The 23,395-nt window shown below is 38.1% G+C and overlaps 1 protein-coding gene across 1 annotated transcript in view; it reads left to right on the forward strand.

Annotated features, from left to right (window-relative positions):
- The window catches only part of lmbrd1 (LMBR1 domain containing 1), a 65,909-nt gene extending 43,152 nt beyond the window's left edge, over positions 1-22,757 (forward strand). The window contains exons 10-16 of the mRNA XM_079473242.1: positions 3,589-3,653; positions 3,931-4,033; positions 5,408-5,512; positions 7,627-7,776; positions 9,341-9,422; positions 22,326-22,417; positions 22,503-22,757. Coding sequence (XP_079329368.1) covers positions 3,589-3,653; positions 3,931-4,033; positions 5,408-5,512; positions 7,627-7,776; positions 9,341-9,422; positions 22,326-22,417; positions 22,503-22,613 — 708 coding nt within the window. The 3' untranslated portion in view covers positions 22,614-22,757. The remainder of the gene's footprint in view (positions 1-3,588; positions 3,654-3,930; positions 4,034-5,407; positions 5,513-7,626; positions 7,777-9,340; positions 9,423-22,325; positions 22,418-22,502) is intronic.
- The last annotated feature ends 638 nt before the right edge of the window (positions 22,758-23,395 follow it).

Consider the following 23,395-nt stretch of genomic DNA (forward strand, 5'->3'; position numbering starts at 1 on the left):
AACACGCGGCCACACACTTCCATTACCTTCTAATGTGGGACTGGCAGGTGTGATTGATTCTGTTAAGAGAGCGGATTAATTGACCTAAATTCTGTATCAGATTGATTGATTAACTTTGATTGGTTTTAATTATTGTGTTTACCATTTCATCTGCAAAGGAAATTGGTTTGGAAAATTGAAAGTGGCGTATTGGAGGTGCTTTGGTGTTTTAATGAACCCCGAGCAGATTAAGCGTAACACTTAGCCCTTAAATTGCGTCTATTTCCTCCCTTTGCGACAAAAATAATGTGGGCGCTGGATCTATATTGCATACGTTATGTACAGTACAGCGCTGATTTGCGTGCAACTGATGTCTCGATCAGATGCTGATGATGCAAGCAGTGAGAAAGAAACGAGATGCAGAAGTATCAGGAGGTTCACAAGTGAAGACCCAGCAGGCCCGCTTCGACGGCAGTGGCAGGTGGTCGGCGGCCCAATTAAAAAATAAAATAAACCTGTTTATGAGTGTGAGACCTATGGAGATTTGCAGTATAGTTGAAAGGATATAAAATAATCTCTCCCGTAATGCTTTTTTAGATGTGTTGTGAATGTGATAAAGCCGGTAATTGGCCTTGCGTATTGGTTTAGCTCAGATCAAGGAGGGATTATGGGTAAAGTCAACAAGGCCAGTGCACCGCGCCCTCTGACTGCCATTGGCGTTGAGCTGAGAGGCCCGGTGTAACTCAATATCCGGAAAAATGTGACTGCGGGGTAAAGGTGATATAGATAGCGAATGCGTGCCAGTGCCTTGCTCGATGTGAAATAAAGAAGATACGGGTCACATGATTGATGACTAGTTGATTTGATATCATATTACTTTCTTTTAGATTTGGAGTGTTATGATGCTGTTTTTAGGATACCGTAGGATGTCACTGATAATCCTCATTTTAAAAACGCATTTTAAGACTTAGGACGTGTGTTTCCTATGAAACGCATACAATTTGGGTTAGAGCTTGATTTATTAAGACCATTAGTAGTCATTCGATATCGTTTCTTTATTTATATTATTTATTTTCATATAGCACAAACAAAAATCATTTTAAACAGCTCTCTGGAATGCTTGATTCTGATTGGACAGTCACAACATTCCAAGATGTGTTGTATCCACCCCCCCCATAGCAATAACACGCTCATCCGGATACCGCAGGATATCTTAACAGGTACAACTAGCATTATATTAAATGTATAAATTTAAGATTTATTGTGTTTTAACTTGTTGCAAATAAGCTAATGAAGTATTTATAGTCAAGCTGTGACAAGCAGCTGTGTAATAAGCGGGACAGTGTATATATAGCCAGTTGTTATCACACAATAAGTTGCTCGGATGTACATTATCCCTTGCATATATCCTATATTTGTTCATTTATATCTCACAGTTGCACCTTATGTTCTCATATGTGCAATATCACAAATCACACACGATGGCAAGAGAGGGTCTTCTGAGGCCCGTGCACCGGGGCCCTTGGAAACGGCTTCCGTTGCTCTCAAAGATCTTGTCTGGCGCACCAGGTGTTGAGCTTTTTGCCCCTCTCGAGGGAACAAGAGAAAAGAACATTTCGAATATCCCGACATGTTACCTCATGTAGGTTACTGTTTCTATCGAAAGCCTATCGAAGCCTGAGGTCTTGTTGTTTACCTAAAGAGATGTTAAATATTTAATTCCTCGCCACAACTATTGTTATTATTTATGCACTTCTTTCTTTGCTTGTCACAGTTATTACAGCCATTACTGCAAGCATTCATTATTGGAATTACGGCAACAGCTTGAAATATAAATTTCTAATATATTTTTAGAATTGCTCCAGCTGTGTTTTTAAACACAAAGCTTAATATTTAGCATCACTAATAACTTGCAGTCATTCATTTGGATGAGTTATAGATTATGTCTCTAGGGCAGATTCAAACTCATTTACAAATCTGTTTTCGCTACACTTCATAATCTGTTTTATTGTTTTTGAGGAAAATGCATATAATGTCATGTACCTTTGCGGTCACTTGTAAACAACCAGATATGTTAGCATTACCCGGTCTAAACATTGCTAGAAATATTTGCTTACATGCCAGATTTGTATTTGCCTCAGTCATTAACCATAATATTCTCTATTTATTATTTTGTTTAAAAAAATTTATTTGGATGGATGATACTTTAGAATGTACATGCCCCACCATATATACATTTACAGTATATACAGTACATAGATACGCTGGATCGGTATATGGATGGATAAATACAGTACTTGGATACATTGGCGATTGTAGTACAATGGCCAGATGTTCTGTATTTGGAGCATGTAACTGCTGATCCTTTCCGCTGACACCTTTTATTTCTCAAGTAAATAAAAAGCATATTTCAATAAGTTGAATATAAAATCATCCCACACACGGTGTAAATATCTGTCCCACTGTCCCTCTGCTGTCGTTTTGTTTGTCTGCGCCTCAGGTCCCTCTTCTGTTTATCGCTCTTCACGCCGTCACACTCGCTCTCGTTCTGAATTTGTTTTTGCTTTGTTTGCCACCTCTTTCCCTTTTGTTTTGTGAAAATCTGGAGTGATCACTGCACACGTCAGGGTTTTGTTTACTCCCTCAAGTCAAGTCAACCAGACGAAAGCTCCAGGAGGCCAGTCAAAGGCAGCCGTTCAGTCTGGCATATTGCTTTGGTTTCGCTTCGTGGATGCGACTGTGTTTGTGCTCGTGTCTTCGTTCATTTCCTCGTTTCATTATTTGTCTTCGGTTTAATCCATCACGACCAGTTCATATCAATAACCTTTGCTTTAGACACGATAAGCTAACAGAGAACGTTTCCATTTTTACATTGATGTTTGGTGCAGAGGTGTGTATTTGTGTACGTGTGTGTTTGTAAATCAGCTCAGGGTTGAAACTAAATGGATGCTTATACTTACTGTACAATTGTCAGTAGCTTGACTGTAGTTGGTCTGTTTTCAATATATGGTTGCTTTTCCATTTACAAGCTACATTTTTTGGAAGAAGGGTCAATGTAGCAGGAAAGTCACATTGGGTCGGCACTCAATTCAGCTGCCCCTCGTGTAATGTGCTGTTCTCTCCAGTATGTGTTAGTCTCTTTTAACAGAAGGTTTGTTCAGATCCTTGGTCGTCTTTTCTTTCTCGTGGCACGATAAGTTAATGTTTTCACTTAAACTGAGACCCTCATTATTCAATAAAAATTCAATCTTTGTATACAATCTCTGTATTGTATTGTGGTGAGGAAGGCGGGACGAGAGCCGTGAGGCGGGCCGGTTGCGCCTTCCTAACCACATGTATATTCTATATTCTATAATTCTCAACAATTGCACTTTTTTAAAGCTGTGGTCATTTTGAAACTGTCTCCTTCGCAACTGTAAATTGAGCTAGCATGTACAATTTCGCATTAAAATGTCAGTTGCATGTCATTTGATTAACTGCAATTTTATGTTTTTACAGAGATGGTGATAAAGAGGCAAAACTGACAGATCGCAGCTTTAACGTGTCATCTGTATTCATCTGCTGCTCAAATAACTATAACGTTGTATTGATATTTTGTGTGTCTTTCAGATTTTGCTTGGGGTCTTCTTCATCCTGGTGGCTCTTTTGTTCATCGTGACCTTGTTTATTTCTAAGTAAGTTTCGCATGTCACTCTGACCCGCTGACCCGCACGCTCTTTCTGTCTTGCTTACAAACACACGAATCACCTAAAAATTGTAATGAAGGACAGAAATGAATGTTTTGAAGTAGCGTTGAAGTAATTGTCGTAGTCTTTTATACACCTTTCCATTTGCTCACACTTTTGGAATCGCTGTCTTTCATTTGGAAACAGAACACAGAGTACTGTAGTTAATGATGGTTTTAATTTGGTCTCTGATGTGATGATGGAATGAAATGTTTATTTGTTGCAGTCTGGATCAGGCTTTACATTCAGCCGGTATCAGCACTGGTTTTATCATCTTTGGGACCAACTTAACCAACCCGCTTAATGAGCTACTGCTGGCACTGCAACCGGTAAAAAAACTCTCTTTATTATACTATTCATGAGAATCACATTTGGGTTTTATTGCTTGATCTGAATGTGAATTTATTCACACATTTGACATCACTTAAACATGTTCTCCAGTTTCTTTGCTAAACATGTATCTTAAAGGGACAGTCCCCTCAAAATAAAATCCGTCATTATTTACTCACCCCCGAGTTGTTCCAAATCTTTATTAATTTCTTTGTTCTTCACATCCAAAATCTCTGATGAACAGAGAGAAAGATATTTGTAAGAATATTTGGTTTTTGATAAGGCTCTTTGTCACGCTTTGCTCAAATGAAAAGTGTCAATGTCCCCCACAGTCTGCAAAATACAAAGTTAACTTCAAATTAAAGTCATATCTAAAAATAAATACTATACATAGATCATGTCTTGGTAACGGTCAGATGGTCTTCTGCTGTAGCATAAAGAAATGAGATGTGATGACCTCTTAATTAGCACAATTTCTGCATTAGAAAAAAGCATAATTTAGTTTCTCATAGGTGGTTTCAAATCCTTCAATCTTCTTTAAGTAGCACAATGATCAGTTTCCATGTGCTTGAATAAAATACCATCGCTTGTTTCAGTCTCCGCTTAAGATGCCTTGATTAAACCAAATTGTTCAGGAATCCGGGCCATTGATTTCAGCAATTATGCGCGTGCGAAGCAAGAAGAAAAGTAATTTGCAGAGTAATAAGAAAGGCAGGCTCTCGTGGACACCTGGATAGTTATTGCCCGTGCATCCAGAAACATTTCTAATTTGTGCCTCGTGATGTCATTCCATCCGCGATAGGAGAGCAACAGTTGAGGTCAGCGATTTAAAAAAAAAACTTTAGGGGAGTTACGGAGGACAAGCTGACAACGAAACAAGCTGAACCGAAGCCAGAAAGACTTCCAGGAAAAGAGTAAGCGGGCCGTTTTTAGCTTGACTTTCAAAACGGTTCTTCCTGTGGCTCTCTTGAAAATAAATGCATTGAAAGTAGCCAGAAACATCGCCTCAGAGTTGTGAAATGATATATCTCGAGGGCAGGAGTGACAGTAGTTTAGTCCACTGTTGTTGAGTGTGTGTAGATATATTCGATAGCCTCCGGCGTTGTGGGCTTTGTGAAACATGCATCATTTACTACAAAAACCATTCCATTACACAAGTAAAAGAGACCATAAGAAGACAGCACTATCATGGTCTTTTCACGTTTGGCTTTGTGATGGTTGATAGTGCTTTCTGTTGACTATAAGGCCAGAAAATTGTTTGGGGTGTCGGGAAACATAAATAGCAACAGCCCTTGTTGAATGGTAGACCATAGCTCTTTCCATGGGCAGAAAGAGAATTAAACTGGGTCATTTGTATATTTTTCTCTTTACAGGTTTTTCCTCTGGATTATGTTCTGATCACCATCATCACTATGTATTTTGTTTTCACATCCATGGCCGGTATTCGTAACATGGGTATTTGGTTCTTCTGGATGCGGGTGAGTTATCCCCATTTCTTTTCCCCACCTTCCCCCATATCAATCTGGATTATGAAATAGTATTTCCAGATTTAATATTTTGGTATACACATCAGTTTTATTGTACAGTATTACTCAAGTATGCGCAAGCTTTGTGTTTAAGCCTAAATCTGATCTACAGTAATGAAGAATATACTGATACTGTAAGATTTTGATTTGAAAGAAAGTTTAAAAAAGTTTAAAAGGAAAAAAGTTTTTAGTTATTATTGAGACTAGTTTGGAAAATTCTTCCTCTCCCCAAACTTGTCACTACCGAAACACAATAATATATAATTTGATAAGAAGGATTATATTTACATTTTAAGTTTGTTTAAGTACTTTTATGTATATAAATCATCAACAGTTACAATTTTAACAACATTTCAAGTGTAATTTATGAGATTTGTTGTATTTTGAATCCAGTCTTTCTTTGGAAAAGGTTTAAAATTTAGATTTTCTTTTAGAAAATGTACAGATTTAAAAAATATGTGTTAATATATCCATTGAACCAAACACTATCATAACATCTTACTTTATAATTTAATATACTTATGTAATATGTTTCGGTCGAGACACACATTTTCAGTAGTGATGGTAATGTTTTGGTAGTGATCACAATATTTAAATTGCACAGCAGAATCAGATTTTCAACATTTTATGTTAATACAAATAACTAACTTTGTTGCACAAATGCAGCCAGCACATATAGCACACATCTGACAGTAAAAATCTAATTAAAAAAAACTACAGCACACATACTATATCACTACTAAAATACTAATGATCTGCATAACTGTACAGAGTTTTGTTTATTTCTCCAAATAAAAGATTAAGTGTCCCTTTTTCTCACTACCGAAACCATTTTTTATCACAACCGAAACGCATTCCTTAGTTACACACAGATTTTCTGACTTTTGAACACATTTACTTCAAAATGATAAGTAGGTTAGAGAGAAAGGGACACAGAAATGATTCTCTAAAATGTAGGGGTGTGACTAAAACCAGTCTCAAGGTGCGTTCATATATCTAGGTGTGTTCTTTTGGTTATTTCGATCTGGACCAAAAAGGATAAAAACTATTATGTCCTGGTTCGCGTGGCGTTCAGACTGTCATTTTAGCAGCGAACCTAAAGATATCGAACCTTATGTGTAAAATTGCAACGTGATTGGCCGGCTTTTATGATTTATATTTTAAAACCGGACATCCAAAACATTGTTGTGTGCTGAGTTATACATGCTCAGTGTATGACTGTGCATATGGGGGCAACCCGCTAACTCGCCAAGACCTGTGTTTAAGTGTTCAAAGCAGTCAAAAATGAAGTAAAATGAAGTTAAAGATTGGCCCATAATATAAAAGTTTTAAATAATTTAATTATTTATTTGTAATCAATGTAAAATATATCATTTTTCTTTATTACGAACGCAAACTTTATTTGATAGTCTCTAAAACTCAGTTCATACATTTTTCCACAATGTGCATATGGATTTTTTTTAAGGAGAAGACACAAATTTGTCATCATTTTGCAATAGAGATAACTGTGGCAAAGTGTAATAAACTCCATAGAGTGTTAGAAGAATTATAAGTCAGGCTCAGTTTCTGTTTAAATATTATAAACATGTTGCAAATCCTTGTTGTGTAACTCATATTAAGATAATGCAATACACATGAAAGAACATAACACTACAGATATTGATTTTACGTTACAACGCTTAGATGTGTGTAGGATTGTAATCGAGTTGTGGTGTATTCGAAGCAATAGACAGATAATGTAGTCCTGACATATCTGACATTATATAAAAAACAATCCAAGCAAGCAGTTACGCACACAGTTGATTTATTAAGACATGAAGAACTCATATTATATGCCGTGGTCCTTTGTGTGAAACTCAACGGTTATTTCTATAACGCATTGCTTTGCAACCATAAATGCATTATGTGACACACGTGCATGCGGCATACTGTATATGAATAATGATTTAAGTTATGGACATGTATGTATAGTTTTACGTAATGCATGTTACTTTTCTAATAGCAGTCCAATATGTTGTTCTCGGTCATGTTAGTGCTATAATGATGTTTCAATTGTTTCTGCACAGCTGTATAAAATCAGGCCTCAGAGAACCCGTCCACAGGCTCTTCTCTTCCTCTGTATGATCCTGCTTCTCATCGTCCTCCACACCAGCTACATAATCTACAGTCTGGCCCCGCAGTACGTCATGTACGGCAGCCAGAAGTACCTGCTGCAGGTGAGATGAGCTCTTATAGCAGTCGATCCTCTCTGCAGTCTGGATTACAGGATTATAGCTGTCATAATCTCGGCAAACAGAGCCCACGCCGCTGACTCGAGAATGTAATGATAAACCCTTTACATAGCAAGTGTTTAACAACCTTTCAGAACCTTTTCTACAGACTCCAGAATCCGTCGAAGCTCTTGATGCATATGCTGTTTGTTTCTAATGTGAACACACACTATAAATGTTGCTGTATTGCGTGAGGTGAATCTGTAGAGTATGCAACTGCTGGACTGCTTTACATCATGAAGTATAAGGAAAGAGAACGAATGGTTTAGCTATTTTGTTATTTGCTTTTGTCATTTTATTCTTTGGTTGTGTATTTTTTATGTTGCTATATAAATAACTTTAAATGGATAATTTTTTTGATTAGTTTAAGTTTTCCAAACATTTTTAGGCCAATATTTGATTTGATTTCAATCAACAGATATGCTTTAATTTTAGTAAACTAAATTAACCTTGACTATTAGTTCAGTCCTAAAACTTTGAAAATACAACAGTAAAATATAAATAATTGTTTTGACACAACTTCAATATCGTTGCTGTCCTTCTGAAACCTCGGATGTTCAAAGTTTTTCAGCAAAAAAATGAAAACACTGTATTGTAAAAACGATGTGGTCAAAGTTGACAAGCACTTATAATACTTTTTATTGCTTAGGTTTGTGCACAACCCAGTGACAAACAAAAAGGATGACTAATAACAATGATTTATGGCAAAAATCTAAACGACCACAGCGATATACTCCTCCTTCAAAAGTGAAGCCATCCAGTCAAAACTATTAGTTTTTGTAACGATGTTATTCTGCATCCACCCAGCAGTCCGTGTTATCCTGTTTGGTTATTTAAAAAAATATTATGTTAACTTTATGGAGATACAAACTCAAATCAAGAGTAATCTGCTCAGACGCCGACATTCTGTCAGAAGCCCGATGGGGCAAAAGACGAGCAGAGAACGAACCTCCTGTTCTACTCGGTAAACATCACAGCGTGTGTCAAAATCTGACCAATTAAACCTGTCCATCACCTCACTGTCAGAACCCGTCTGCATTTTCCAGTCGTAGCATGCTGTTATGCTATGAAACCAATTGCAAAGCTTGCACATGTTTTTACTCTCATAAAACCCAGTTACTGTAGCTCATATACCTTTGATTTAACCTGGTTCCCAAACCACGAGAGGTTTACTTCATTTATTATCCAACAAGAGCTGCGCGGCATTATCTCAAAGTACAAGGAACATGTAATTGAAACTGTAATTTAATTTGGGAATGTAATGTAATTAACCAGAAAGCGTCAATCAGTCCGCTTGGTATAATTTTTAGAAAGTATGAAATGAAATCATGCAGAACAAATCTATCAGGATCATTTTTTTGCTTCGTATTTTATATGAAACTTGATCAGAGAAATGACAGAAGTCACATCATTCTAACACTTATTGGTGTACCGACAGTAATGTATGTATCCATATGTTTGGCCTGCATGCGGTCCAACTATTCCATATTGCTATTCCATCTCTCTCCAGACCCCGCTGCCCACCTCAGAGCCATCACAGGGGAATCGTTCCACTGCCATCACGAAGATATGTGATGCTGACGCTCCTGAAGGTAAGACTGTCTCTTTTTATCACCCGCAGTGTGACCGAATTCAATGAATAGCAGTCAATCATACCATACGAGAGAGTTGTTGGGGTGTTTCTAAGGCCGTATATCATGGAAAATGTTTTTCTTTATTAAAAGAGTTCGATCTTGTGCAGTAATTTTCACAGTGGAGGGCTTGTGACGTCACATCCGTGAGCTTGTGAACCGATGACCATTTCCATGTCGTTGCTTATTCTGTATTCAGCCACATTCGCACCGGTCCATTGTGAATGGATAATACGTTTGACCAGTTGTATAAATCAAGTGTTTTTTTATATCTTAAAATTATATTTAATAGTAACAATTTAAATATTACTTTAATATTGTTAAAGCATTGCTTTATAATCTATGTATTATTTAAATAAGCCTGTTTTATGATGTTGGTCCAAAACGGACACACACACCGGTTATTAAAGTTAACTTTCAGTCTGTTTTGGTTGTAATATAAAAATATATTTCATAGTTTTTATAAATATGAATATTGTATTGTATATTAATTGTAGTAAATTAAATCTACAAAGAACTTCTCAACTTTTATTGATTCTTTGCGGAGTTCTGCCAGAAATTCAGTTTGATCCACATAACGTTTGATTATGTTGTTGCTAAAGCCGTCTATATATGTGGACTATACTTTTAGTGTGCGCAGAATAACTTGTCGTTGGAAATTGGCATCTGGTTCAGCCGCAGCGCTAGCTGTGGTAATCGTGCTATTTACATTGTGATTTTGCCTAGCAGGAATCGCATATAGTGCTGATAATGTGAAAATGTTACCCTCACGACCAGGCTTTGCGTTCTTTATGAGAGTTCCGACAGAAAGCAATCTTTAAAAGATCTACATTCATTCAAATGCTGCCGAAGTATTAATTACTGTCTATAAGGTCAATCGCCAGCGTATGTTTACAGTGAATTGCAGATATTCTGTGTGTTTTGAGTAGGCAGCGAGTCAAGCAGAAGATAGGAGCCTGAATCTAGTTTAGTGTAGCCTATAGATACGGCTTTTCAACATGTTTATACTCGTGTCTTATAACACACTGCGACAGCAGAGCGAAGAGAGAAGGTGTCCCAAAATATAATGATGCAGGATTTAGTGTAAAAGCTCAGATTTTGTGTGTTCACGGTGTGATATGTGATTTTTTTGCTCTTTAGCATCTTGTTAACTTAATACCGCGCTTCTCTCACTGTTTCTTGACACGTTTTACAAGATCATCTTCAAAACCAACAGGCTTACAAAATGATTCTTTAAAGTCACGGGGGATTCAGATTTGATATGTTTGAGGTTTGCTTCCGTCCGGTTAGCTTCTGCAGTCACACTGCGTTTTTTTATCCAGAGGAGGGCACTCCGATCTTACAATCTCATCTCATTGGAAGACATCAGAATAATAATGAAATGATGGTGTTAATATGTAATTGGATCAGCGGTGCAAGCAGCCAGTCGTCCTTAATGTTTTTAAGACGGATCTGTAACCTTCCTCGGGTACAATGTACCTCTTTGTGCTGGTCCATGGTCCACTTTCATATCCGCTTCGGCCTGTAGGAACAGCGTATTGGCAGCCTAAGGAATTCTTTAACTCAAAACCTTCACTTAGAATCCAAGTCACGTTAGCTGATAATGATATGAATGAGGGTTTTTACATTTTCTGAAGGATATGTTAATGGTTCTTTGTCCTGCAGAACTAATTTTTACATTTGCAGCTATGCATTGCCATACACTATTATCTAAAGTGACTTGATGCATATATTTCAACTGTGTGTGTGTGTGTGTGTGTGCGCGGAATTTAACCCATAATCCTTTGCCATGCTAACACCATACCATAACAGATGAGTTACAAGAATGCTATTGAAATGCTAGCTGTCACAATGCTAGTTGGTTGCCAGGGCATTGCTGTGTGGTTGCTAGGGGATTGTTTTTGTAGCATGTGACTGTTTTTAGGGTGTTCTGTTTTCGTGCTGATCCAAGTAGAAACAGCCCGAAGTCTGCATGATCCCTAAATTTGCCTCGAAAAGTAATAGCACACCTCTCCTCAAGAAACCATGTGATTTAAAATATTGTTCAGGGATGTTACACAAACAGCGAGTTTTATACTGTGGGTGTGTTCAGATCTCTATTCTTAAAGGAATAGTTTTTCACCCTCAAATCGTTCAAAACCTGTATATGACTATTTCTTCTATTGAAAGACAAAATAAGTTTTATGAGAAATATCTAAATGGTTTTGTTTCCACACAATGGAAGTCAATGGTGACCAATGTTATCCGGTTAACAACGTTCTTCAGCATATCTACTTTTGAGGTTTCATAGAAGAGAAAAGTCATAAATGCTAAAATAATTGTCATGAAAATGATTTGAACATTTACTCGCCATCATGTCATCTAAACAGCGAACTATCCCTTTAAGTATGAGCACTGGAACTATTAATCATACTTACTGTACAAGCAGAACTCATAGAAGACGGTTGTGCTGCATCGCTTTGTGCCGGCACACTTCCCCATGTGCTTTATTTAAACAAACGCTCTGTATCATAACCCAATTACGTCTCTCAAAGCCAAATAAAGGCGCAGTCTCGCACAATGGAGGAACAGAAGTTGCTCTGTGGGTCATCGGCAATTGATCCATCTCCAGTTGACTCGAATTTTAGAACCAGCGTTGTTTTAAAGCGTCTGCTTGCCAAATATCACAGCCATCCAATCTGTTAGTGTGGGTTTTGGCCTTTTCCCATCTGCGGACGGTCAGTAGAGCCTTGTCATTGTGTTTCTGCCACCTACCCATCATCAGCAAAACGCCTCATTACTGTTTTCACATAGAACAGCGCAAGACAAGCTGTACGCCATCCATTAGCACACGACTCTCCATTGCTTCACAGCGAGAGACGTGATTTCAATTTGCTTTTTTTACGATTACAGTTTACCATCAGCATGATAAAGCTTTTGGTGAAAGAAAAGCAGCTTCTTGCCGTTAAAGGTTTTTGCCAGTCTAGACACTAGTCACTTTTCGGGGACATTATTTTCCTTCGAATTGATTCATTTCATCTTTTCAACGGTTGGTGTTGAAGTGGAATTGAGCGGGTTTATTTGTGGCACGAGCTAATTGACCAAATCTGTTTATTTAGGTATTCTTGTGGGTACAATTACAGAATCTCTTCTCTTCAGAGTCTCTATTCCACTTTCTCCAGATAGTGCGTGACATCAAATATTTGTCTGTTCCTGTGATCACCTCCTGTATTCAGACTACCGCTTTATTATTGTGGTTTGATTTCTGTGATCGGAGTCACGCTCGTGGGATGCGCTTGTTTTTCACCCTGAAGGATTTCTCAGATCATTGCGGTCAAGTCAGGTTTGTTGTGGCTAATAGGAAGAGGCTCAGCTTGTTTTTCACGGCTGGGTCCAAAAATATAAAAAAAACAATATACTCTGCATAAGGATGCTGAGAGCTGAGAACTGTCATGATACAGTATGTGTTGACCATTCAAAAGATGATGATAGGGATTTTAAATGAGAAGAAATGAGAACGAATACTTTACACACAAAAAACAGTGCTAACGTACTGTACAATTGCACAAAGATACTCGAGAAAGTGTAACAGTTTTCAACAATTTGCAAAAAAATGGAATCACCTAATGTAAACAAATGTCACAGTAGTACAAAGAAAGTCTACAATTTAAAGACAAAAAGATAAAACGCTCTTTATAACTAAAAGTTAGTTGTTGATGCAAAATTGAATACTTTTTGTACTTCGTGCGCCAGCGTTTGGCGACATGACTCATACAACTTCGATGTGATGGTAAATTTAAAACGTCAAACAAGTTTACATATCACGCTGACACACATTACACATTCTGCTTGCGCGCAGTTGAGCCCGCGCGTTAGCACAGGTTTCCCTCGTCCACTATTCACGGTGCTTAGTGTCCCCGCCAGCAGCAGTAGCAGCAAGCGTTCCTTCAGCGCAGCAGGACGAGTTGTAGAAGAAAGGTGGACTGGACTAAAGCCTTCCACTGTGAATGCTTTACTTTTTCTACACGATGTTCTTTAAGAGATTGGCTTGTAATGAGATACAAAACAATTCGGGCTGTAGGCGGGATTGTGATTTAAGGCCCGTGCAGGGCTCTACATCATCATACCAAAAGATAATCTGATCAAATAATTTGTAGAGCCGTTTAAGATCATCAGGGTTTACCTAGGATTATCGGAAGGGGAGAAATCTGCCCGATCGGCCCCGGCTTAATGTAGGACATCATTTACATTTCAGATCATGTTACAACTGAAGTTTACATTAGAATTGTTAAACAGCTGTCATAACTGTTTCAGTAATTGATTATAAAATACATTTTGTCAAGATTTTCAATGTTTTTTTATTTGTATTCATCATGAATATTCAATATCTCGTCCAACTCTAGGTCACAGCGATTAATATGTTGCTCTAGAGCATAAAATGTCCCTGGTTGAGGTCTTTGTCTCTGCTTTTCCTCTTTAAAGAGTAATAAATGAGGGAAGGAATGGTAAGATGAAGTGCTTGAAGTGGCAGCTTAATTATTTTAATTGAAAGAGTAATTAGTTAAGCACTTTCCCCAATTCTCTCCAGACTCTCCACGTATTGACTGTCAATTTAAGACACTTGATGAGATACACAGTTTGCCGGCCTCATGCGCTTTCCTTGCCCGCGTATAAAATAATTGAATATTATCGACGTCTTCTCGCTTGCTCTTCTTTTGTCGTTTTTCATACGCAGTGCTCTCGCTCTGCTAGATCTTCCCTCTTGTGCGGCAGTCCGAGTCTTCTCATCAGCCAGGAAGCTGCTCCGTCTTGCGTAACAGCCGGGCGTGAGTGGGAGGAAGTGTCAAGCAGGGAGAACACATGCGACGGGGAGGGCGCGTTATCCAGCCGAGAGCATCTCTTTCTGCGGGGCTCGACCCGTGCTCTCGAACCCTGCCGTTCTCTCGCCTCGAGTCCAGGGAGCAAAAGGAACGTCCCGATTCAGAGAGCACAGCTTGGATTGGGTCGTCTTTAACTCTCCAGAAGAAAGTGCTTCGAGTGTTGGAGCCATGGAGAGTACGGGTTGGGTGGAATGATGATATGTAGTGGGAGGATAAGAAATCTTAATAATTTCTTCCAGACATCGATGAGATTAAATGGAGAGTCAATTGAAACTTTTGCCTAAATCTTCAGCATCTCATACATTTCTCCTGAGAAAAAGACCCAGAAATCTCACAAATAAGAGATCTTATTATTTGTAATGCAGTTATCAAATATGTTTCTTAACACGTTGATGTGAACTTTATCTGACAAAAGACATCTGTCTTTTTTTTGCATTCAACAGGCAAGCGATTGTTTTTCTTTTCCACTTACTTTCACCATCCTTTGTTTTGCACATTTATTTGAGCAGAAATACATTTATCTTTCGATCTATCTTTCTCTCTCTGCACTCATTTGATGATATTATATCTGTTCATTTTAGTCCAGATATATGCAGAGTATCTGGAGGATCAAGTGTTGTTGCCATGACAACCATCCACCAAGTCACTTGGTGTGCCAATAGATTCAGGAGGCACAAATTAAAATGAAACTTACAATGTTCTGCTCTCCCCTCCAGTCTGGCAGGCATACATTTTCTCATCCTGTCAGATTGATTTCTTACCGCGCTCTGATGAACGCATGATACCGCTCCAGCTCTCTCCAATGCCCACATGAGGTTTACTTTCAAAATCGATCCTATTGATGAGTAAAAATTTGTAATAACAAATGATTAAAGATTTACATTAACATACAATACAATGTGTAGCAGACACTCAGAGTACTATAGATGGCGAAATATTAATAGTTATTGGAATTCTTCGCATCCACTGCAGCTCTTAAATCGTATGGACGCGTTAACAGTTATCTGTTTTTGCAAAGGAACTCTTCAGATCTACTTTTGTTTATTGTTACTTTATGTTTGTTCATCCATAACGTTTCATTTATACAGCTTGAAAATTGAAAAAGTGTAGAAATCATTTATTAATACGTACGATTCGTAAAAGCATTGCTTATTTCATGTTATTTCGTCAGATAAATCCATGTTGATGATAACTTTACCATTTTTATTGCAAGGTTATTTTAGTTCACAAAAATTTAAACATAACAACATAAAATAGCAACATAAAAAATAAACAAATACATAAAAAATGACCAAAAAACCTTTATTAAAATTAACATAAAAATAAAAGCTAATTGAAAATATTATTAAATTACTCTGATTTATTGATGTCAACTTTGTTACACACAATTGTAAGGTGTCATAGAACATTCCTACAATGTGTGTACGATTCAGTTATAAGGTTAATATTTTTACATATAAATACTGTCACTAAAATATCATTACAGTATCTGTAAAAAGAACCTTACAGCTGTAACAAACTTAAATCAATCCAATCAATAAATACAAATTTGAATCTTAAATATAAAGTGTAACAGTTGAATTCACATTGTATATTGTGGCAGATTTGATAAAAAATGTGTGCTTTTTGGACAAGTACCACATTAGTATGATGGTACACTGTAGTATTGAGTATTCAGTACCATGCTATATATTAAAACACTGTGGTATTACCATCCATAGTATTTTGTAAGAGTTCTGAAAGTATAATTTTGACCATATCTATTATAAACCATTGTGATTTGTGCAGAAATTCCCACAACATCATGAAATGTTTTAATAGGTTAGAAACACGTGTTGTTGTTGATTTATTTGTTATATTCCATCATTTCCTAAGGGTCACATCTCTGACTCGTGAAAGAAGCACTCATATTCATGCTGAAGAAATCAAGCGCTCACAGAATTCTCAGGACCGTTCCCTAGCAACAGGGATGTTCAGGAGAAATGTTTGATGTGTTCAAAGATGGCAGGTTCTCACGTTAGTGTTCTACAACACACTACAAATCACTTGTAATGATGTCATTATCTGGATGGATTAGGCTCAGCGGTCGCTCTGTTTGTTCATAAACATGAGATTTTTCTCTCCTCTTGTAGCTTTTGACACATATGTAATAAAGAGACAGGAAGATGGTGCGCGGATGTCAGCGTTGAAGGACGAAACTGAATTCAGCAGTTTATTTTATGAGTTCTGTCAAGGGTACTTGTTGAATGGAATAAAGGAAATTTGATTCAGAATTCAGAAGCCACAGTTACTTAATAATGTGCATTGCGTGGCGTATTATAAATGTGACTTCACTAATGTACGTCTAAGAAGTTTAAAGGAGACAGGACTTTTTTCTTAGAAATGGCCAGAGCCATCTGTCCTAGGTGGTTCTTGGGAATTGTATTGTTGAAAGAGGTTTTTTTTTGGCCAAAAATACTTTTTATTCAATTATCATTTGTATTTAAGCATCTTTATAGTGATAACCTTGTCTTAGTTTGCCCTCACGCTGTTCCAGACTAATATTAAATACATAAATGGTTTTTCAGACCTGTATGACTTAATTCTTAAAGTACACAAAATGCAGAAAGCATCTTTTTTTAAACAAACCAAATAAAGTCATTTGCTTTTGAAACAACCTGAGGATAAAGTTTTATTTTTGAGTGAATGACACTTTTTAATGTCCCTGCACGTGTGCTCAGAGAGGTGTTGCAGATGACTTGTATATATGGATGTTGTGGATGACTTGTATGAATCATGAGTCACATGATGCACCTGTTATATTGCCGCTATAAATAAGAGGATTGGTAGACAGCAGGTGAGACGGCAGCTCTCAAATCACCCATGCGCTTCTGCCGCACTTCTCCGCCTCAATCTGATCTCATTCTAACCTCGCAGGATTATTTGTGGTGAAAAGTGCCACCATTTGATTGTATGCAATTTCTCACTCGATCCGACGGCCTTCTGTTTCGCAGTTTCCTCCAGGTGACACAATCCCTCTCTTCTTTCTTCTCCTCCCTTGCGACGCCTGGATTTGGCTCTCGTTTCTTTTGTTTTGTTGAAAAGATTAGCGACTGCTTCCTTTAAACGCTTGTGAGAAGACTGCACCAAATGTATGCATCTGTTGGTTGAACAAACAAAGAAACTGCATATCCAAAGCTTTTCCAAAGTGTGTTGTTTTTTGGAGGATCTTTTGACAGAAATGTAATATAACATACGTTACTATGTCTTCAGATGTGTATAAAGACCTTACATAATGAGGCGTTATGATTTATTACCTTAGAATGAGCTATTTCTATCTACATACAACGCAGGTCCCCTTGCAAGGAATTCACCATGTTGTTTCTACAGTAGCCCTTAATGGACAAACTGCTCTACAGAACGTGTTTCATCGATACATTATCTCCTTCGGCAAAGAAGCGAAAACATGACGCCATCTTAGTTCTGTGTCTGCCGTCGTAGTGCTCCGAAAGTAAGGGGTGGAGTGAGCTCATGGTTGCAGTTCGCAACCTCAACACTAGATGCCACTAAATTTCAATGCAGTTTAATCATCCGTATCCTTACTATGACACTATGTCGTTTTTTTACTTTGTCACCTGCCAAATACTCTTATAGGGACGTTTGGAAACTGCTCACATCTGTGGTGTTGTTTTGTTCTAGCCTCACCTTGTCCTGCTGGTATCTCAGTCTGAATCTGAATTCATCCCTTGTCTGGTGCATAGAGAGCGGACTATAATTACCCAGCTAAGCACTAAAACAGAGCAGATAATGAAAGCACACTTTAATGAATAGCCACGTCAGGCACAGCCTGGCACGGGTCCATGCGAGATGTGCACCCCCATGGTGTTACTTTAGTGGTAGATGTGGACCGCTGGCACAGTGAGATCTAAGCATCTTAATGCAGCTGGGTCAAAGCCGATGCTGATGGTTCTGAGACTGAAGAATACTACATGTCCTATATATAATCCTATATATAATTATATATGACTTAATATTAGTATGGAAGATATTTTGAAGAAAGTTGGTAACCAAAATCACTGGAGCCCATTGACTTACATTGTATGGATTAAGATGTTTACTGTAATGCAAGTGTTTTTCATCAAACACTTTCTACAGTAGGTGGAAGTCGTTGTTCATTTGTAGAAAGTGTATTAGATTCTTTCAGGTCAGAACAGGATCTCTGGGGTCCAGTCAGATGTCAGGGAGCATGGGTCAGGGGTCGAGTCAACTTGGAATACTCGTAAAGAGTAAAATGTGGAGAGTGCGTTCAGAAAACAGCATAAAAGCCCAAACCAAACAAACAGAGAGGTTGAGAGTATGTTCTTCTCACAGAGAAAGTGCACTTTGGAGCACTTTCCCTGTTTTCATCCTATTCCTGTCCGGTTTACACAGAAACAAATGAGTGATTATTAATAATGTATGCTTTTAGTGAAGGCCGCCCCGCTGACCACAAGGTGAACTCGCACCCGCCATGCTCCTCATGTCAGTCAGCTTTGTTTCTTAAAACCCTGTTGAAGAAGGATTTCTTTGCGTCATTACAGATAGAAAAAATGAATGTCTACTTTTAAATTCAAACCACATAGTATGTGTGCATAGGGAAATAATTTTCATTTTTGTGGTGAATTGTTGTTTTGGCTGTGGTGTTCAGCAGGCGTTCTCCATCAGCAGACACTGCGTTCTGAAGGTGAAGCGGGTCAGCGCTGTACACATTGATTTGTTTAGCCAGAGCACCGGCGAGAACCATCTGCCCAGTAATTCAGGTGAGCATCTGCTGAGCTGCAGATGGCAGGAAAAGGGCAGGAGGGGAGGAAGATGCCTGCCCTCAAACAGGTCTGTTTACTTACGAGCTTCGTTGTTGCTGTGTTGGACCTTCTCTTTTATGATTGTGGCATTGGGTTTGTTTCATATGCAGATATTCCATGTATTGTTTATTAAACTTGGATTGTTTTATAAAGAAGATATTTTGAGAAATGTTTGAGTGGGTTTGTTTCCATACGATGGAAGTCCATGGGTGCCAGTGTTGTTTTGTTACCAAAATATCTTCTTTTTTGTTGCTCTGAAGAAACACAGTCATACAGGTTTGGATTGACATGAGAGTGTAGTAATGAAAATTATTTCATCATTTACGCAAAGGAACACTTTTGAGATGCATGTTGATATATTACGGATGCCAAGTGTTAAAAAAGCTAGATGTGCTTGAGATGAGAACAGAAAGTTTGGTGAGCTTGTGATGTCTCTCATGTCCCCTCGCGACAGAAGGGGTTTGATTCGGAGAATATATCAACTATGTTTTTAAAAGGCCAATAAAATTGGTAATGGCGTGGCACGGCAGTCTCTGCCCCGTACATACGGGTATAAAGCCGTCTGCAGCAGCGTTGATGTGGGAACCCTATGAACATCAATCCGCTGCCAAAGCCCCGGGACGCAGCCACAACATCGCCTGCTCCCGCGTCACCTTCCAAGCCGTCTGCAGTGATGGCTTTCGAGCCTGTCTGCAGCGGGCAGCTTCTGAGCATCTGTAGCGGCGAGTGGTGATGTTATGAACGACAGAAAGGGAATGTCTTGGTTACGGATGTAACCTCATTTCTCTGATGGAGGAAACAAGACTTTGTGTCCTTTATGCCACAATGCTTCACCCGCTGCAGCAACCCGGGCATCCTTCCTAGGTTCCTCAGCCCAAAAGGTGAATGAATGGGCATCCATTCACTAATTTCATTGGCCTTTTAAAAAGTACAATCAGAGTTGATAGGCTTTCAAGATCATACCCTATCATTCGGTTCGTCACAACGTTTTGTTCCCCACATCAGGGAACTGAGGTTACATCCGTAACCGAGACGTTTTTTAATAACTCTAGAGCCATCATCGGTGTTGTCTCTCTTGTACTCTATCTGTGTAAATATTATCAGACCTTTTTTTCCACTTCTCCTCCCTTCTCTCTGAGGAACATGCTCCATAGGGCCGGATCTTCATAAGCACCTGCCGTCCCAGCAGTACGACAGATTGAGCTGATTACAGGCCTCCTGCTCCAGTGACACTCAGCCCTGTTTCATCCATGTGCCCATGTCAACAAATACTTTACATTAACATGCATGATTCCCATATGATCATCTACCACCATCTTCAGCTCCTCAAATCAAGAGACTCTCACAACTCAGACTCAAGGGTTATCACTTCCCCAACAATTTCATGAAGTTGTGTGGCGTTTCTTTTGTGATTGGTAACTGCAGGATTCTGGCTTGAAACTCACAGTATATCTGCTCCTTTGTAAATCTGCTCCAGAAGATAAATGTTATTTAAATATATTGAGGCGTCTTACATAAATAACTGTTTTTATTTTACATTCTGTTGCTTTGTTCTGTCATATTCGGTCATTATGATTTTACTTTATAAAGGTCCCTTTGAAATTAAAAAATTACCATTCTTATTTTTTAATGAAATATTGCAGTGTTTATTGTATATAGCTTATCAGTGTGGGTAATTTTCTTTAAAAATGTATCTTCAGTTAAAATCTGAAAGTGCACTTCCGCCCTCATCTCATTCATCTCAAATGACGTAAATTAGACGGCGTGGGGTGGAACATCCGTAAACTCCTCCCCTTCAATCTGCTGCTAGTACCATTTCAAAATGCAACCACTGTTTACACATCCAATCAACTCGACTTAAAAAAACACAAACATGCCTTCTATTTTTCAATCTAAATTCCGTTTCCCTCACTAATGGGGAAATCAAAACGATCACAACTTCCTGTTCACAGGGACTTTAAACATAAAGGTTTCTTAAAGGAACAGTTCACCCAAAAGTGAAAATTGTGTCGTTATTTATTCACCTCATTTTGTTGAAAACCCATGCGATTTTGAGAAATGTCTCAGTTTGTCCATACAAGGCAAGTCACTGAGGTGCCACGTTATTCAAAGTATCTTATTTTGTGTTCTGCAGAATAAAGAAAGTCATGCAGGTTTGGAACGAACTTACAGTGAGAAAATGATGAACTCTTTTTATTACAATCTGATCTCTCGGTATATTTTACTTTGATGTTTGGTTTTAATAAACCAGATGCCTCATAGTATTGATTTTTCAAATGTATTTGTAAAGCACTATTGAACAGTGTTTACCTTGCAGTAATTGATACAGATTCTCTGTTAAAAGGTCAATATCCACATTGCGTCTCTATGACATGAGCTCAGCTTGTTGCTGTTATTCTAGTTGATGTAACAGGTTAGCTGTTAGCTGATGTGGCTCTCTGCGGTGCTGTGAACAGATTGTCTTGAATGCAAATCCAGAAATCTGTGTGCCGGCTGTAAGAAGCACAAACTGCTCCACAGTAGCTTATGTGTAGTGGTAAGGTGGAGACTTATGGGCGAGTAACCCACTGACCTTCTGGCTACAAACACATGAGAGTTATTTGTTTATTGCTGTACATTACAGATGTTTATTATTAGTTGCTTTCTATTTTCTTCCGTGGGTGTTTGTATGCCTCTCATTAGCTCGATTCTTGTTGTGATTTCCGCTTTAGGGTGTTTGGATGAATATTACATTTCTCCCCGGAGAGCACTTTGTAACACTTAAGAGTTCATGCTGATGGAGCTAAAAAACACGCTCAGAACCGAGGTGCCCTCAAACGCCATGAAATAAAGTGTGTTATCGCAAACTTAGCTTAGATTACCTTTCCCGACATGCTCCAGTTTAGTCTATTACTTTTCTAAGCTGTGTACTGGAGGCATTTTTAGAGCGATGGCATTTAAACATAGCAACCACACAGGAAAAGGTAATGTATATGCGCTGCTCTGAGACAATGCTAAAATGTTTAAAGGGCACTATAGAAGAAAAACTGAATGGAATGGAGGTGTGGAGGGAAGACTCAGGGAGGGATGAGAGATATGGCTTCAGCATCATGGCAGCGAACCACCACGAAATACAGAACTGTGTTCTATCGATAATACTTTTTTCAAAGCTTAAGGGACTTTTTTGTTCACATTTTGTTTTACAGACCAGTGCACAGTAACCAGATCATATCTGTTTCTACACAAGTTTTGGTTCTTCAGCACCATCTACTATTTCGGCAACTGGGCTTTCCTAGTGGTAAGTTTATATAAAATGTCATTTATTTACATTAAGGGTGACATTTCCATTGTATTTCATTTGATTGGCTGTTGTTGTGTTGCAGGTGTTTATCGTCGGTCTGGTTGTGTCGTGTTGTAAAGGGAAGAAATCTGTGATTGAAGGTGAAGTTGATGCAGACGACTCGGACGTCAGTGATGATGAATATGTGCATTAACTCTCCGTCACAAGCACCTGACACGCTTGTCTGTGTTATTGAAATATGATTAAAAAGCTCAGTTTTTACTAGAAGTTTAAGCTGGATTCAATATTTATTTAGCATTTCATTGGTCAGAGAGAAACATATTTCGGATAATAAAAATGAATGTTTATCTATGCCAAACTTGTTGTGATCTGATATGCTAACTTGTCTTTACTAGTGACCCTCACTACTAAGGGTGCGTTGTGTAGTCATGTCAAATTACATTTTGTTTTCTACTGTAATACAAAAAGGGTTTTCTCTCTGGCATAAAACCAAATTATGTTTGAAATAAAGACAAGGTAGGCTTTGTTTTGTAAAAAAATGGATTATTTAAAATATTTGAGATTTTTATGCTGTTTATCTGTGATTTTGAATCTAGACATCATCTTCCTGTGTTTTTGATGTGCGCTTCCTTTAATGTTGCTTTAATCTTGGTTGAATTACCATCATTCTGGTGATGGGATCTTAAAAAAACCTCTTCATTCATTTGAAATTTTTATTTTTCAAGTATTGCAGTACTTGCAGTTAAGTCAACGTGAACTGCGACAAGACTAAAATGGTGTAACAAATGTATTTATCATACAGAATTAGCCTTTTCGGGGGTTCTGAACTGAAGATTTTCAGAATGCATGTTTTATTGCAGTTTTGAACCACTTAATAAAGACTAAAACAGTATTTCTGCTTTGATGTTCATTAATTCACACATCAAATTCATAACACATTTTTAAGTCTTTTTCAAGGTGCAAAAAAATGAAGAA

This window comes from Barbatula barbatula (assembly GCF_947034865.1).
Source record: "Barbatula barbatula genome assembly, chromosome: 14".
NCBI classification, from domain to species: domain Eukaryota; kingdom Metazoa; phylum Chordata; class Actinopteri; order Cypriniformes; family Nemacheilidae; genus Barbatula; species Barbatula barbatula.